At 38.6% G+C, this 15,463-nt stretch overlaps 1 protein-coding gene across 1 annotated transcript in view; it reads right to left on the bottom strand.

The window, feature by feature from the left end:
* Positions 1 to 8,672: 8,672 nt before the first annotated feature.
* pls3 (plastin 3 (T isoform)) overlaps positions 8,673 to 15,463 on the bottom strand; it is a 63,301-nt gene continuing 56,510 nt past the window's right edge. Inside the window, exons 14-16 of the mRNA XM_056471751.1 lie at positions 10,000 to 10,123; positions 9,755 to 9,879; positions 8,673 to 9,607 (exon numbers count right to left, since the gene is read on the bottom strand). Coding sequence (XP_056327726.1) covers positions 9,475 to 9,607; positions 9,755 to 9,879; positions 10,000 to 10,123 — 382 coding nt within the window. The 3' untranslated portion in view covers positions 8,673 to 9,474. The remainder of the gene's footprint in view (positions 9,608 to 9,754; positions 9,880 to 9,999; positions 10,124 to 15,463) is intronic.

The following is a 15,463-nucleotide window of genomic DNA, read 5'->3' as shown; positions in this document are numbered from 1 at the left end:
ATTATTATTGTTGGCCACGTAATAATATAACATAGACTTACTAAAGCTAAAATCACGCTGCTTACTTCCATTAGGGTGGACCAACAGATGACGTAAGTGTACGTGTTAACCTGTTTCTGACTGTGAGTCAGTCATTTGAATCTTCTGATTCGAATCCCCGAGAATTAATTTGAATTAATTCGAATTTATGAGCTAATTCTTAAGAGTACCGGACATATTAGATGGTCCAGGCTACAACCATCATGGCAATGTTATTACCTCAAATCTTAAACGTGCACACACTGCAAGATATGAAAACCGCGGCACAGCACACACTAAAAAATATTATTGTGCTGATCAAGCACACCACCTCATTGCACTATAACTTGCTTTATCAATACTTATTATTTATTTTAGGCTATGTTATAAATATTTGACCAACTGCTACTACATGCAAAACACTCAGATTATTAATAATTACTTATTATTATTATTATTATTATTATTATTATTCTTGAAACAAGATGGCAGCACGGTCACATCGCGAGGCTCAGCGTCTCTCCAGTTTCTGCAATTTTGCAGTATTATTCCTGCTCATATCGGGTCCGTTCGTGCAGAACAGCAGTGCCTTTACATTGTACACCCGACAGGAGATCTTGGATATTGGTTTGTGCATTCCGGACAGTTTTATTAGCAATCTTCGACTCATCCCCCGGCCAGTTGGAAGTGCTCGAAGGCGGCGCAGAGAACATAAACAAAGACGGGGGAAGCGCGGCGGGCTAAGAGCTAAGCTAAAGCTAACACCACACCGGCTCTCTTTACCCAGCATCTTTCTCGCCAATGTACGGTCACTGGTGAACAAAATGGATGAGATTTGACTGCGCATCAACCACAGCAAAAGATTATGGAACTGTAATGTCATGATTTTCACAGAAACATGGCTAAACAGCGGGATACCAGACAACGCTGTATCGCTAACTGAGCATCAAACATTCCGAGTAGACAGAACAGCGGATGACTCCGGTAAGACCAGAGGCGGAGGATTATGCATTTATATTAACAAAGCTTAGTGCACAAACTCTGTCGTCGTTGGGAGACTTTGCTCTGTTAACCTGGAATTTCTAATGGTTAAATGTAGACCATTTTATCTGCCACGGGAGTTTACCTCAACCACAATAACTGCTGTCTATATTCCTCCCGATGCTGATGCCAAGCTTGCTATAATTGAACTTCATGCAGCCATCAGCAAACAACAGACTGCTCATCCGGAGACTGCTTTTATTGTTGCGGGAGATTTTAATCACTCAAACTTAAAGACAGTGCTCCCCAAATTCCATCAAAACATTTTCTGCCACACAAGGGGAAACAAAACTTTAGACCAAGTTTACACAAACATGGCTGAAGCATACGCTGTGACCCCCCTCCCCCGCTTGGGTCAATCAGATCACCTTTCTTTGTTTCCAAGTACTCAACCCTCATCAACCATGTGAAGCCATCAGCAAGGACCATCAAAGTGTGGCCAGCGGGGGTAGACTCCACACTCCAGGACAGGTTTGAACACACAGACTGGAGTATGTTTGCTTCCCAGGCCACATGTGGCTCTCACACAGACATTGACAGTTACACTTCCTCTGTTCTGGAATATATCAACACCACCATAGACAGTGTTACAACCCAGAAACAGATCACCACATACCCAAATCAAAAGCCATGGATGAACAAGGAGGTGCGCCTCCTGCTAAAGGCACGCAACACTGCCTTCAGATCAGGGGATGCACAGGCCTACAGCACTTCCAGGGCTAATCTGAAGAGGGGCATCAAAAAGGCCAAGCACTGTTACAAGCTAAAGCTAGAGGAGCACTTTTCCAACTCTGATCCTCGGCGCATGTGGCAGGGCATCCAGGCCATCAGCAACTACAAACCCAGCCAGTCCACCCCCACAGGCACAAATGTTTCCTTCCTGAATGAGCTAAATGACTTTTATGCCCGCTTTGAAAGAGACAATACAGAACCCTACACCAGGAACACTTCCTCAACCGACCACTCACCTATCACACTCACCTCCTCAGAAGTCTACACCACACTGAGTCGGATCAATGTGCATAAGGCTGCTGGACCAGACGGTATTCCTGGGCGCGTCCTCAAAGCATGTGCAGAACAGCTCGCTGGGGTATTCACAGATATTTTCAACCTGTCGCTTAACCTAGCAACTGTGCCAACATGCTTTAAAACCACCTCTATTGTGCAAGTGCCCAAACACTCCAGCCCAACATGCCTGAATGACTACCGCCCTGTAGCACTCACACCCATCATCATGAAGTGCTTCAAGCGGTTGGTCCTGGCACATCTGAAAGACTCTTTGCCATCCACTCTGGACCCACATCAGTTTGCCTACCGTGGCAACAGGAGCCAGAAGATGCTGTCTCCACAGTACTGCACTCTGTACTCACACACCTGGACAATAAAAACACTTACGCACGAATGCTGTTTGTTCACTTCAGCTCAGCATTCAACACTGTCATACCCTCTAAGTTACTGATCAAACTTAGTGACCTGGACATCGACACGTCTCTCTGCAACTGGGTTATGGACTTTCTGACTAACAGACCTCAGAATGTTAGATCAGGCCACATCTGCTCCACCACCGTCACACTCAACACTGGTTTACCACAGGGCTGCATGCTGAGCCCCTTACTCTACTCCCTTTTTACCATCGACTGTAGGCCTGTGAACAGATCCAACACCATCATCAAATTTGCAGATGACACCACAGTGATTGGTCTAATCAGCAATAATGATAAGACTGCCTACAGGGAGGAGTTCCAGCATCTGGCCACTTGGTGCACTGACAATAATCTGCTCCTTAACACCAACAAGACCAAGGAGCTCATTGTGGACTTCAGGAAGGGACGAACAGGCTCACATGATCCAATCCACATTAATGGGATGGCCGTTGAGCCTGTCTCATCCTTCAAGTTCCTGGGGACCCACATCTCAAAGGACCTTTCCTGGACCACCAACACCTCCAGCCTGGTGAAGAAGGTTCACCAGCGCCTATTCTTCTTGAGGCAACTAAAGAAGAACCAGCTTTCATCAGCTGTCTTGGTGAACTTCTACCGCTGCACAATAGAAAGCATCCTGACCAACTGCGTCACAGTCTGGTATGGAAGCTGCTCTGTTGCTGAGCGTAAGGCACTGCAGCGGGTGGTGAAAACTGCCCAACGCATCACAGGGACTATGCTGCCAGCTATTGAGACCATCCAGAAGAAACACTGTCTGCGCCTAGCACGCAGTATTCTTAAGGACAAATCTCATCCTGCACACAGACTGTTTTCTCTCCTGCCTTCCGGCAGGCACTTCAGGCTCCCCCAGACAAAAGCCAGCAGACTGAGGAACAACTTTTTCCCCAGAGCTGTCTCCCTTTTGAACTCTGCCCCTCACTGACTCTTTTGCCCACCCAACACACCCCCCACACTCCTCTAACTTATACTCCTCACAATCACTGCACTATTTAACATTTGCACACTTAAAGTTTGCACATATTCATTGCACTGATTCATTTATTTGAATTGTACATACCCACTGCACATGGACATTTGTAATTATGTACACACCCACTGTACATAAACATTTGTAATTATGTTTATCTATCTGCACACTTCTGATTATTAATAGCATCCTGTACATATATTCATTCATTGTTAATCTCTGTTCATAGCTAATACAACCTGTTTATAATGTTCATAGTACATCCATCTGTGAATATTACCATAGTTTTTCTATAACTGCACTTTATAACTTATACCTATATCCTGCACTTGCTGCTATTGCACTGCATTTCGTTGCCTTATACTTGTACATGTGTAATGACAATAAAGTTGAATCTAATCTAATCTAATTATTCATTCATTCATTTTCTTTTCGGCTTAGTCCCTTTTTTAATCTCGGGTTGCCACAACGGAATGAACCGCCAACTGATCCAGCATATGTTTTTTGCCCTTCCAGCTGCAACGCATCACTGGGAAACACCCATACATCATACACATACACTGCAGTCAATTTTAGCTTGCCCAATTCACATATAGCGGATGTCACAGAAATGCACAGAACTGACCCAGCTAAGGTTCCCAGCGACCTTCTTGCTGTGAGGCAATCATGCTACCCACTGCGCCACTGTGTCACTTCATTATTAATATTATTATTATTAAATTTTAGATTAATATACGTTTAAAAGCAAAATTTTTGCCTGTTGCACATATGAGTACAGTGTAGAAAAAATAAAACTGAATGCAAATAACCGCAGTCTGCAGTTATCTTATAGCCTACTCGTTCTCGGTTATGGGACTATACTAAGCATAATAATGTTTATATTGAACATTCTATCCCCATTACAGTAAAAAAAATCTAAAAACACAGTTTAAAATGTTTAAACACTTTGGTTTTTGGAGATAACTGGTAAGGTTTATCGGCTATACACGTGTCGAATATCTGCACAACAGTATAAGAAAGTTAAATCTGGCTAATACAAAAAGATAATTCAAGACTATTTAAAAAATGATATAGCCTATATTTATTTATTAAAACCAACGCGATTCTATTACATTTTTTATATGATCCTAGAAGCACGATTGTAATGGCATATGTAATTAAAACAACACAGGACAAGACATGTTTAATAAAAGCTAATCAAATGTCTCTCATTCCTTAATATTTTAGAAAAAGTAGTTCACATTTGTATAACCAAAGGTTAATCTTATCCACCCGTGACCCACCCATAAATATGCAGCCTATTTTTGATTACCTGACCCGCGGATTAACAGCAGCACCTGTGGATGTAACCTAACTGAGAAATGGGGTTTAAGTAAATATTCTTGTGGGCCTTTTGTGATGTTCATTTATAAAGGTCCTATATCATTTCTATGTAACCGGGGTAAGATTCACTTGCTGTTTAATTAACTTCTCTAGTACTCATATTTAATTTAGTTTGTTTTTAAGCACTGCCCCTTTAAGAGCACACACGGATGCAGAAAAGTGCTTGTCAGATACAGAGAGCACATTTTGAAACAGGAGACACACAGCGAGAGAGAGAGGAAGTGGATAAAACTTAAGGAGAGAAAGTTTACAGTTTTGTGTCAACTTGTGAGCGCGTAGTAGATGCATGTCTTGTGATTTTGTTATCAGATTGCTTAATTTGCTGCTCATGCGATTGTTGTTCATGCATGTGAGGAAGGGGGATTTAGACCATGTGTCAGGGTTCTGCCACTCTGGTCTTGTTAATTCTTGTTTTGTGGCAGAATCCGGACACTAGCTCTGCTTTGTCCTGTCCTGTTAGTGCTCGGCTCGAGTTTCCTTGGGTCGAGCACTTGTTTTGTCATTGTCTGGGTGCGCGTCATCAAAGGTGCACGCGGACCGTCCTCAAATCTGTCCTCTTGTACTCGTGTTTGTGTTTTGTTTCGTCAGCATCGCGCTGTTTCATTCTTAGCGTCTCCCTCTAGTTGGTTTCGGTTTTGGTTGGCGCTGAGATGAAACATGCACGTTGCATTTATGTGAGCGCACGGTAAGGTTTTCACTTATCGTGTGCTCGTGTCTTGTGTCTGTTGTCAAATCACGTGGCTCTGTGTTTACATTGGTCGCGTGCTTTTGTTGTGTGCTTCAGTGTTTGTCCAGTCATAAGAACACTCAGTTAATGAGTTCTCTCATTGGCTGCGTGTTCTTGTCCTGTTTAATGTGAGCACCTGGCTTGTGTTGTCTTTGTGTCAGGTGCTCTCCCGTCTATTGTCTAGTCCCACCCTCCTTGTTACCCATTATTAGTTAATTATGTTCATCTGTTTTTGTATTAATTACTCTTGCTTATATTCTCCTCATGTGTGCTGTCCTGTGCCAGTTCGTCGTCGATATTTCCCTGTCCTGTTGTGCCCAGCCCTACCTTGTCCAGCCAACCCAGTCTAGTTTGTTCTTGCTTTATTATTCAGTGTTTTCCCCCTCGGGGTGGTTTTTGTTGTTCTTTTGTTTTATTTTATTAAATAAATTTCTACTTTACCCTGCACTTGGGTCCTCGCCCCTTTTTCCCCTCTACGAACCGTGACACCACGCTAGTGGAGATTGAGCGCGAGTTAACACAGTTCATGTAATAAGAGTTTAATAATGTTACAAAATGCTTAATGATGCTGCTTGTTTTCTTAACTGTACATACAGTAACTGCTATCCGCTTGTTAAGTCAAAACGTATCAGTGACGTCTTGATTTTACACAACTACGAACACACATTAAATACATTTGTAAGAATTATTTTACCAATGATGCAGCATAGGAGATTCCTGAGTTTGCAGTAACTGAAATGCTAACACAACAGCACTGATCTGCAAAACTGCTTCTCTAGCGTGTATCTGCTCCGCAAGTGCTGCGCGAATCTTTCTCTGGCTCTGCACCAAAGCAGGTTGATTTTTAGCATCTGATGACACGATGAACTAAAGTAAACATTCTAAGCACGTGATCGTATGCTTCAGGGAACAGCCGGTGCTGATCACATCAGTGTAATCATTCATGTCAAAGGGTTAAAACTGTTATTCTTTTTGTTTTTTCTGTCATTATTCAGTATTTCTCTGTGCACTACTAGAAGGAAGCCCGCGTACTACAGTTTGAGGACCACTGCTATAAGTTATTGTATATACTCATTGTAACATACTTTATTTTTAAAATGACCAATACTGATTAATAAAATATTAAAGTGAAAGATTATTGAAATAAATATTCAGCAAAGGAACATTTGGATTTTGTATTCCACCATGCATTTCATCTGATAGGCTAATCTTTGTAGCATATTTGACAGCCAATGTTCTCTTTAGGCTATCAAGCTTACGAAGTCTGAATCAAAATGGCCTTTTCAGCATTTTTCAAAACTCTGTTTCCAGGGTCGAAAAGGAAGGCTTTCATTTTTTTATTTCTGAATGAAGGGGGAATCTATCTCAGGCTAATTATTATTTATAATGTATACACACTGTGAAATAGGCTAATTCAATCCAATCTGTTTTTTAAGAAAGAAATCTAAAATAATTTTAGAGAATTGTTTTTATTTCGAGCTAAATAACATTTTAGAAAATATTGCATATCAAGTACCGGTATCTCCTCACGGTTGAAATTGGTCGTTATTCCAAAAAAAAAAGAACAAATATCAGCACACAGTATGCTAGTTGCTTTTTAGATTTAATTTAGGCCTGTATCAGCTGACAGTGCACGCACAGCCGCAATACAGAGAGAAAAAGTAAATAATAGATTCTTTTATCTAAATGATTCAGAAAAATTGTACTAGGCTATATACACGGAGAGGACGAAATGACATCTAAACTGGTTGCAAAATATATGTAGGCTACACCATTAGTAATGGCTAATCAATACATTTGCCTTATTTAAAAAATCTACTCATTTTAATCTTGAACTTAAGATAATTTTTTAATATATTTTCTGGTTTTAATTTTTCTGTCATGTATTTCTCATTTGCTAATTAGTTTATTAATTTGTTGATGTTAATGTTAGTGGGTTTTTATGCTCCTCTTTATGTTCCAGGTGTTTTGTTTCTGAATGTTACCATTACAGTGGAAGTAATGGACTGAACACGGAGACTGTAAAGCCTAATTTAACCCAGTGCGTGAAGTTGTGGACGTGGAGCTGGTGCAAACACTACAATCAGATGTGTGTCTAATATGAAAATGTATATATTTATAAAATTTTTCTTTTTTCCTTTTTAATTACCAATCATTTGATACCCTTTAGTCCACTTTCTGTATTACTGCCTGACTGCCTGTATAGGTTTCAACCATGGTAGTAAACACGGAGACTGGACAGCCTGATTTAACCCAATGCATGAAGTCGTGGACATGCATCGCAGAGCTGGTGCAAATACAAGCATTTAAGTTGTGTATTTTTCTTTTGTTAATACTTTTTGTTTGATGCGCTTTGGTCCACTCTCTCACACTGCTCCAGTGCTTGCCTGACGAGGGGAATTACATTCAGACCAATGCAACAATTAAAATCATACATAACTTCATGCTTTACTAAGTCGTGTCTTTGTGGATTATGTCAAGGCATATTCGCTTATCAAGTCCTATCTTAGTTTGGTTTGATCACGAAAAGAGGTGAGCAGCTATAAAAGTGAAAAGTGAAAATACACGCCCCATTACAGGCAGTCAGGCAGTAATACAGAGAGTGGCCCAAAGCGCATCAAATGATCGGTAATTAAAAGGGAAAAGAAGAAAAATATAAAAAATTTATTTTAATATATTAGACACACATCTGGTGCTTGTATCTGCACCAGCTTCATGCCCACAACTTCACGCATTGGGTTACTTCCACTGTATCTGAGAAGCTGAGAGAACAGAACCAACCCTGTGGCATCAGACACATCGACATTCCAAGATGCCAGTGCACTAGGTATAAAATCTATAGTAAAACATGCCGTTTTCTGCTAAATGGTTACATTAATCGAGTTTGTTAAATATATTTTCATTCAAGTGAAATCCAATGTACAAAAGAAATGTAAACTTGACTGAGTGCTTCATTTCTCCTTTAATGGATGGGGGAGGGTCTGAAACTGCTGAAATTGATACACTATACATAGTTGTATGCTGTTTTTTTTTTTTTTTTTTTTTTTTTTTTACAGTTGTACAGACATTCCAAATGTGAGACACCAACCAAATGTGAGTTTATCAAAAGTAGTTTATTGTAATCTTTGTTTGTTAATTTATAGCATGTATTATTTAATGCTTAAAGATTTTTAATGAGGAGTATATCACTTTAAAGAAAAGAAATACAGATCATGCATAGTTCATTCTGTTTTGATATCTCTTATATAAAAAGCTATTCAGGGCTATTCTTATATATAAACATAAGGCAAAAAGTACACTGACACTTGACTATGGAATATGTTACTGTGTCTTAGTAAAACATTTCTGGTAAATGCTGTAGCATGTATAATCATTAAGAAAAACAAACACTACAATTATATGATTCAAACATAATCATGTTCTGCACAGAAGCAAGGCTGCATCGAGTTGGGCCAGTTGTAACAGTTGTGTCTGAAGCTGTCTGTGTAAAACTGTACCTATCGCTCATACACACTTATTTTAATCGCTTACATAAAAATACTGAAAAACAGTAATGAATTGAATTCAACACACAAATGGTTTTGCCATTCTACATTTCATTAAAATTTATATGAATTTGTTCCCTTTGTATATATATTTTGTATATTTACATTTTTATATCTAAAAGAACCAGTCATAATTTTCCACACATTTTCAGCCAATTTTAACTTTGCCCTACAAACCAAAAAAAAAAAAAAAAAAGAAAAGAAAAAAGAAATTATAATAGTTTTAAAAAAATTAACACCTATTGCCATTTTTATTGTGGTTGTGAAGAATTTACTGAACCAGAAGCCTTTCAACCAGCAAAATGGCTTTTGGTTAGGACATCAGTATTTGATTGTCCACAGAGTGTCATTTTAAGCCCTCTTCATACCTCTGCCCATTAGACAAGCAAACACAGTCATCACCATTTTGGGTTTGACTTCTACTAGATCATCAGGCAGGGCGTACACACGAGCACCAATCTTCCTGGCCATGGAAACAGCATATCTGCAAGACAAGGACACAAACTTACCCCACTATGAAATATGATAGACCTAAATCCTGGTATATCTGATGGCATTTATGTTTTTTTTTTTCCATACATTTATACCTGCAGTTACTAGTGCAAAGTAAACTGAACACATAAAATCTTACTTAGCATTGTCCAGTTTGTCTCCATCACTCAGACTTCCTTTCTTTACTAGGTCATAATTTATGCAGCCGGGCTGGATGGCGTCAATCAGATCTAAGACTGCCAGACTGGAGCTGATCTCTTTGTCCTACAATACACAATTCACACATACATTCAACCAACATATGCAAGTACTTGTTTAATGTATGACTCTTATATTTATTATATTAATATATAATGTGAACTGAATAAATAAAAGAATGTGGACCTTAAAACTTGATATTTTAGTTGATTTTCCTGCCTGTGACAAAGTCTTATTAACCCAGTTGACGATAACATCATCGTTGACTTTCTGTCCATCACCCAGGTTCTCTAGCACATTTAAAGTGTATCTAGAAGTGAACACAAATAAAAAAAAACATCAACATTATTAGTTTGCAAATATATTTCCTGTCTCCATATCCTCAATTAAATTATTTAAATATTAATATACATAATCAAAATTTAAATAACAAATATAGCTACGAGATGTGATGGTGTGCACAAACCCCCTTTTCTACCCCAGTTAATTCAAGAAAACAATGGACTGCTGCAACTTGTTATGTTGTCACCTGTGAACTACTCACTGATCTGAAAGTGTTTTTTTTCTCAGTGGCAATAGAGGAGAGTGCCTCTGTATTTTCAGCAAGAATTTAGAGAGCAGAAAAACAGGCATGGGTTTAAACACAACAGATCTTATGTTTCACTTGAAAAACATCATCTTGGTTAAGCTGTTACAAACGAATATAAGACAAATGTGGTATTTGGGGTATTTGCTAAAAACTAGTGCGAAGTCATTACAGAAGACTGAACCATAACAGGGATCCAGCAATACTATTAGTCCATCTGCATCAAGGTAAGCTCTCCCTTGAGAACCACATTGAGGATAATTGCCAAAGCCACATATTCACCAGGCTATGCTCTCATTTACTTTTATTATGAACTAAATGAACCATCAAAATCTACCCTCAACCGTTTTGGTTCTTGAGGGATGCTAATGGAGTTTATATGTACTTTGCATTGTTCTCTTTGGGCTCCCTCTTCACCATTGATTTTTTGGGGAAGTGTAACAGACAGCAAGATCCGCTGGTGACAGAGCTTGCTGCTCATTCAACCTCTACACTTATGCTGGCATAACCTATTCTCCTGTCTTCTGCTCATCAGTCCAGCTCATAAAATGGCCGCTGCCAATCCACCAAAGCACAAGATGGCCCGCTTCTCAGTTCACAAGATGGCTGTCATCAGTTTTAACAGTTTTCACAAAGTTAAGTGTATTTATTTCTTTTTTGTCAAATAAAAAGAGAGAGAAAAAATTCTAATAGATTTAATAGCCTACATTTTCAGATTGGGGTGTAGATATAAAAGTAAGATAGTATTATATGATACTGTGCATTTTTTATTTTAAAACAACAAAAATTGTCTGTATATAACCTAACATATAGAAAATACACAGGGTGTACAATTCATTAACAAATAGTTTTGCAACCCCAAATCAGAAAAAGTTGGAACAGTATGGAAAACATAAATAAAAAAGAAAGAAGTGATTTTTTAATTTACCTTTACTTGAATTTCATTCCAGACAAAACAAACATTATTTAATGTGTTCTTCATGATTTTTATTTCATATGGTTTTTTTTTTTCCAAAATATAAACGTATCCCAATTTTGGTTCTTGCAACACATTTAAAGAAGTTGGAACAGTAAAGCATTTACCACTTTGTATTGTTGCCATTCCTTTTCACAACACTTATAATATGAATTACAGGAAAGGATGTATATTTACAAATTAAATTAGGTTGACCAGACAAAACATAAAATATTTTGTGTTCATATTGTCTGCAATGAAATAAAAGTCAAAGTAAATTTGGAAATAACTACTTTTTTATTTACATTTTCATTTTCAAACTGATTTGGCCTGTTGCTACCATACTTTAATAAATAATAAATAATTCAGCAACGTATGTACATAAACGAACATTGTAAAAAATACAAATAAATTAAAAATCTTTCATCTAAATCTGTAAGTCTTGACCATTCTATTTACCATTCTATTCCACTATCTTCATGTTTAATTATTTTCCTGCATTACAGTATTTTACATCTTTTTATGAAGTGACAGTAACAGCAACACAGCCAATATTAAGTGTGATATAATAGCAAGAAACTGTTTTTGCAAGAGAATTGTTTCATTTTATTTTGGCTTGTAAGCACTTTAAAATTAATATGAAAATAGAACCAATTTACCTTTCTATTAGCCTCTGAATCAGTCAATTCATGTATTGCATGAACTGTATTGCAGCATATATAACTCAGATAATCTGCAGCACATAGAGCCACTAAGATATTATAACATAGAGACTGTGTCTGCTCTCTTAGATCTAAAGATCTAAAGATGCACTCTGTCTAACAGAAACCTGGCTAAAACCAGACGATTACATGACCCTAAACAAGTCTTTACCTGAAGGATATCATTATAAACATGAGCCTCATTTTAAAGGAAAAGGTTGAGGTGTTGGCATAATATGTAATAATATTTTTAGTGTCACTCAGTGATCTGGTTTCAAATATAATTCCTTTGAAGAAATAGTGTTGTATATTTCACTGCACAATATTTACACTAAATCTCAAACTAAATTTATATTGTCAACTGTATATAGGCCTCCAAGGCACCACATCAACTTCATAAAAAAACTGATGATTTCTTATCCAAAATAGTTTTGGCCAGAGATAAAGTTTTAATTGTTGGTATTTTAGTATCCATATAGATAATAAAAAAGGATGCATTAAATCTGGCCTTCCTAGACATACTCACCTCTGTTGGAGTGAAACAGCATGTCTTAGGGCTTCTCATCAGTATAATCATACCTTAGACCTAATATTATTACATGATATTGATATTGTTGTAGTTGAAGTGCAACAGAGTAACGGCATTTCAAATCACTATTTAATAGCTGGTTTATTGTGCATTAATAGGCCTACAATACCAGCTTCTATTTATAAATATGGTAAAACAATCACCTACCTCTAGCAATGAAGATTACTTTGCCATTAACCTACTTTTTAAATATCCTTAGTATTCCAGACAGCCTAGAAGAGCTATACACTGCAACTGAAACTAGTGATTCTGCCCTTTTTAGCACTTTAGACACAGTTGCTCCATTACACTTAAAAAGATCAGGGAAAATAAATCACTGTCACAATGAGCACACTGTTGCCTTAAAGAATGCAGGGCAGAAAATGGAACGTAGATTGAAAAATTCAAAATTAGAGGTTTTTCGTCTAGGCTGGAAATATAATATACTTAAGTTTAGAAAAGCATTAAAGTCTGCCAGATCTGCCTATTTTTCAACTAACGTTCCGGTCTAATTTGAATGTTATCAATTTGTATCAGTTAACGAAGAGGCATCATACTGATTAAAAGTACACTGTGGGGTACCACAAGGCTCAGTTCTTGTCCCTTACTTTTTACATTATATATGCTGGCGCTAGATCACATGATGAAAAACAAAAACATGGAGTTAGTTTCCACTGTTATGCAATAACAGTCATGAAATAACTGTTGTCATGAAATTAACATTGTATAGCTGATATTAAAAATTGGATGACTAAAAATGTATTTTTACTAAATTCAGATAAAACTGAGGTCTTGTTTATTGGACACGCAAAATATTATTATTACACGCAAATACCTAGAACACCTACCTGATGAATGTTAAGTTCAATCCACGCCTTCAGTCAAAAAATTTGGGGGTCATTTTTGATAGCAACCTGTCATTTGAAGGCCAGATTTCAAACATCTGTAAAAGTGCTTTGTTTATCTTTAAGTTGCCACATTTCAACATGGCTATTAACGTCTAATGCAGAGAAACTTATTCATGCTTTTATGACCTCTTGATTAGACTATTGTAATGGATTACTATGTGGTTGCCCTGTAACGAACTTTAGTTGGTTCAACTGGAGCCGGGAACACTTCCCAAATAGACATTATAATTTGAAAGGCATCTACACTTATGTTTGTGTGTTTCTTCATATCCCGAGGTCTACATAATCCTAGACCTAGCTTATATCCTGAGCAGATGCTGGGGTGCTGGTCAATGAGGGGTAGAGAACGTGAGACTGATTCCCACTAACCCCTGCGACAAGAGAATCTCTGCACTGATCCTGTGGGTTAGCCTAAACATCCGACAGACTTCTCCCCAACAGACTTCCAGCATTTTCACAATAAGGCCAGAGGAGAACTTGTCTTGCCTAGCTTTGCTTTACATGCTTGTTATCTTTATTAATCAATCTGTAAAAAGGGACATTCCCATGTACAAAACAATAGGTCTCATTTACTAACCATGCATACACACAAATGTCATGATTCATCTGTCATGTGGTCTGTTGTTTGCTTTGGTCTCTCTAGTGGTTGGGCACCTGTTGGTCATTCTGGTCTTCTATGGTTCGCTTATCCCTTGCACCTGTACCCACTTGGCTTAATTCATGTGCAATTTATGCCCCATGTTTGTGTCTAGTTGCTTGATTTTGCTTCACTACCTCTTGTGCTCTGGCTAGTCCTTGTCTGCGTCTCCGTACCAGTCGTGTTGTCCTGTGGGAGCTTTGTCAAGTTATATTCTGTGATATTCGCCAATTCGTCGGATCTTGTCCTGTCTGTGTCCAATTTAATAGTAACACCCCATCCGTTGGATTTTTCCAACTCCTGCCCATCCCGTCCCCTCTGTGGTCTCACCTTGCATTAGACTTTATTACGGGGCTTCTGCAGTGATTCTTACTGTCGCAGATCGTTTCTCAAAGGCCACCCACTTCATTCTTAAACTTCCATCCACCTGGGATAGTCTGCCAGATAGTTGTCAGATAGTCGCTCAAATAGTCGTCAACAATGTCTTTAGATTATACGGTCTATCCTTAGACCCCGTTTCAGATATTGGCTCTCAATTCATGTCGCAGTTTTGAAACCAACTGACAAGCTGAGAGGGCCAACCAAGATCTCGGCTGTATCCTCCATTGCTTAGCTAGGCAAATCCCTAATTTTGGTGCCATCAACTGGCATGGACTGAATATGCACACAGTTCCTTACCGTCATTCTCAACCAAAAAATCCCCATTTCAGTTCTGTCTAAGTTACCTGCCACCTACTTTCCCCTCTCAGGAACCCGTTTCGTTCCCTCAGTGCAGGTGTTTATGCAATGAGCTTGGAGCACCTGGAGAAGGGTGAGAACTGCATTTTGTTGGGCCGGGGAGCGCATTCATTGTCACGCCAATCATCGTAACTCCAAAGCTCCTAGATATGTCAGTGGACAAAAAGTATGGCTAGCCACATGTTATCTTCTCCTACAACAACCTTTGAACAAATTAGCTCATTATATTGATCTTTTCTCGATTTTCTCGATATTCCATGTGTCTTGTGTTAAACCTATTATTTGCTCTTCTATTCCCTCCCCTCCCTCCCCTTTTGCCCCTATTCTAGTTGAAGGTGCTCCCGCTTATAGAGTCAAGAAGTTGCGGGATGTCCGCCGCTGTGGTCATGGCCATCAATTTTTGGTCTACTGGGACGGCTATGGACCCGAAGAGAAAAGTTGGATACCGTCCCAGGACGTGCTGGACCGCTCGCTCATTGACAATTTCTTATGTGCCCATCAATTTTCCTTGTGAGCTCCTGGGGGCGCTACTTAAGCGGGGGGGATAATGTCATGTG

The sequence above is a fragment of the Danio aesculapii genome, chromosome 14 (assembly GCF_903798145.1).
Source record: "Danio aesculapii chromosome 14, fDanAes4.1, whole genome shotgun sequence".
Taxonomy (NCBI): domain Eukaryota; kingdom Metazoa; phylum Chordata; class Actinopteri; order Cypriniformes; family Danionidae; genus Danio; species Danio aesculapii.
This window is presented reverse-complemented; position numbering and strand designations above follow the sequence as displayed.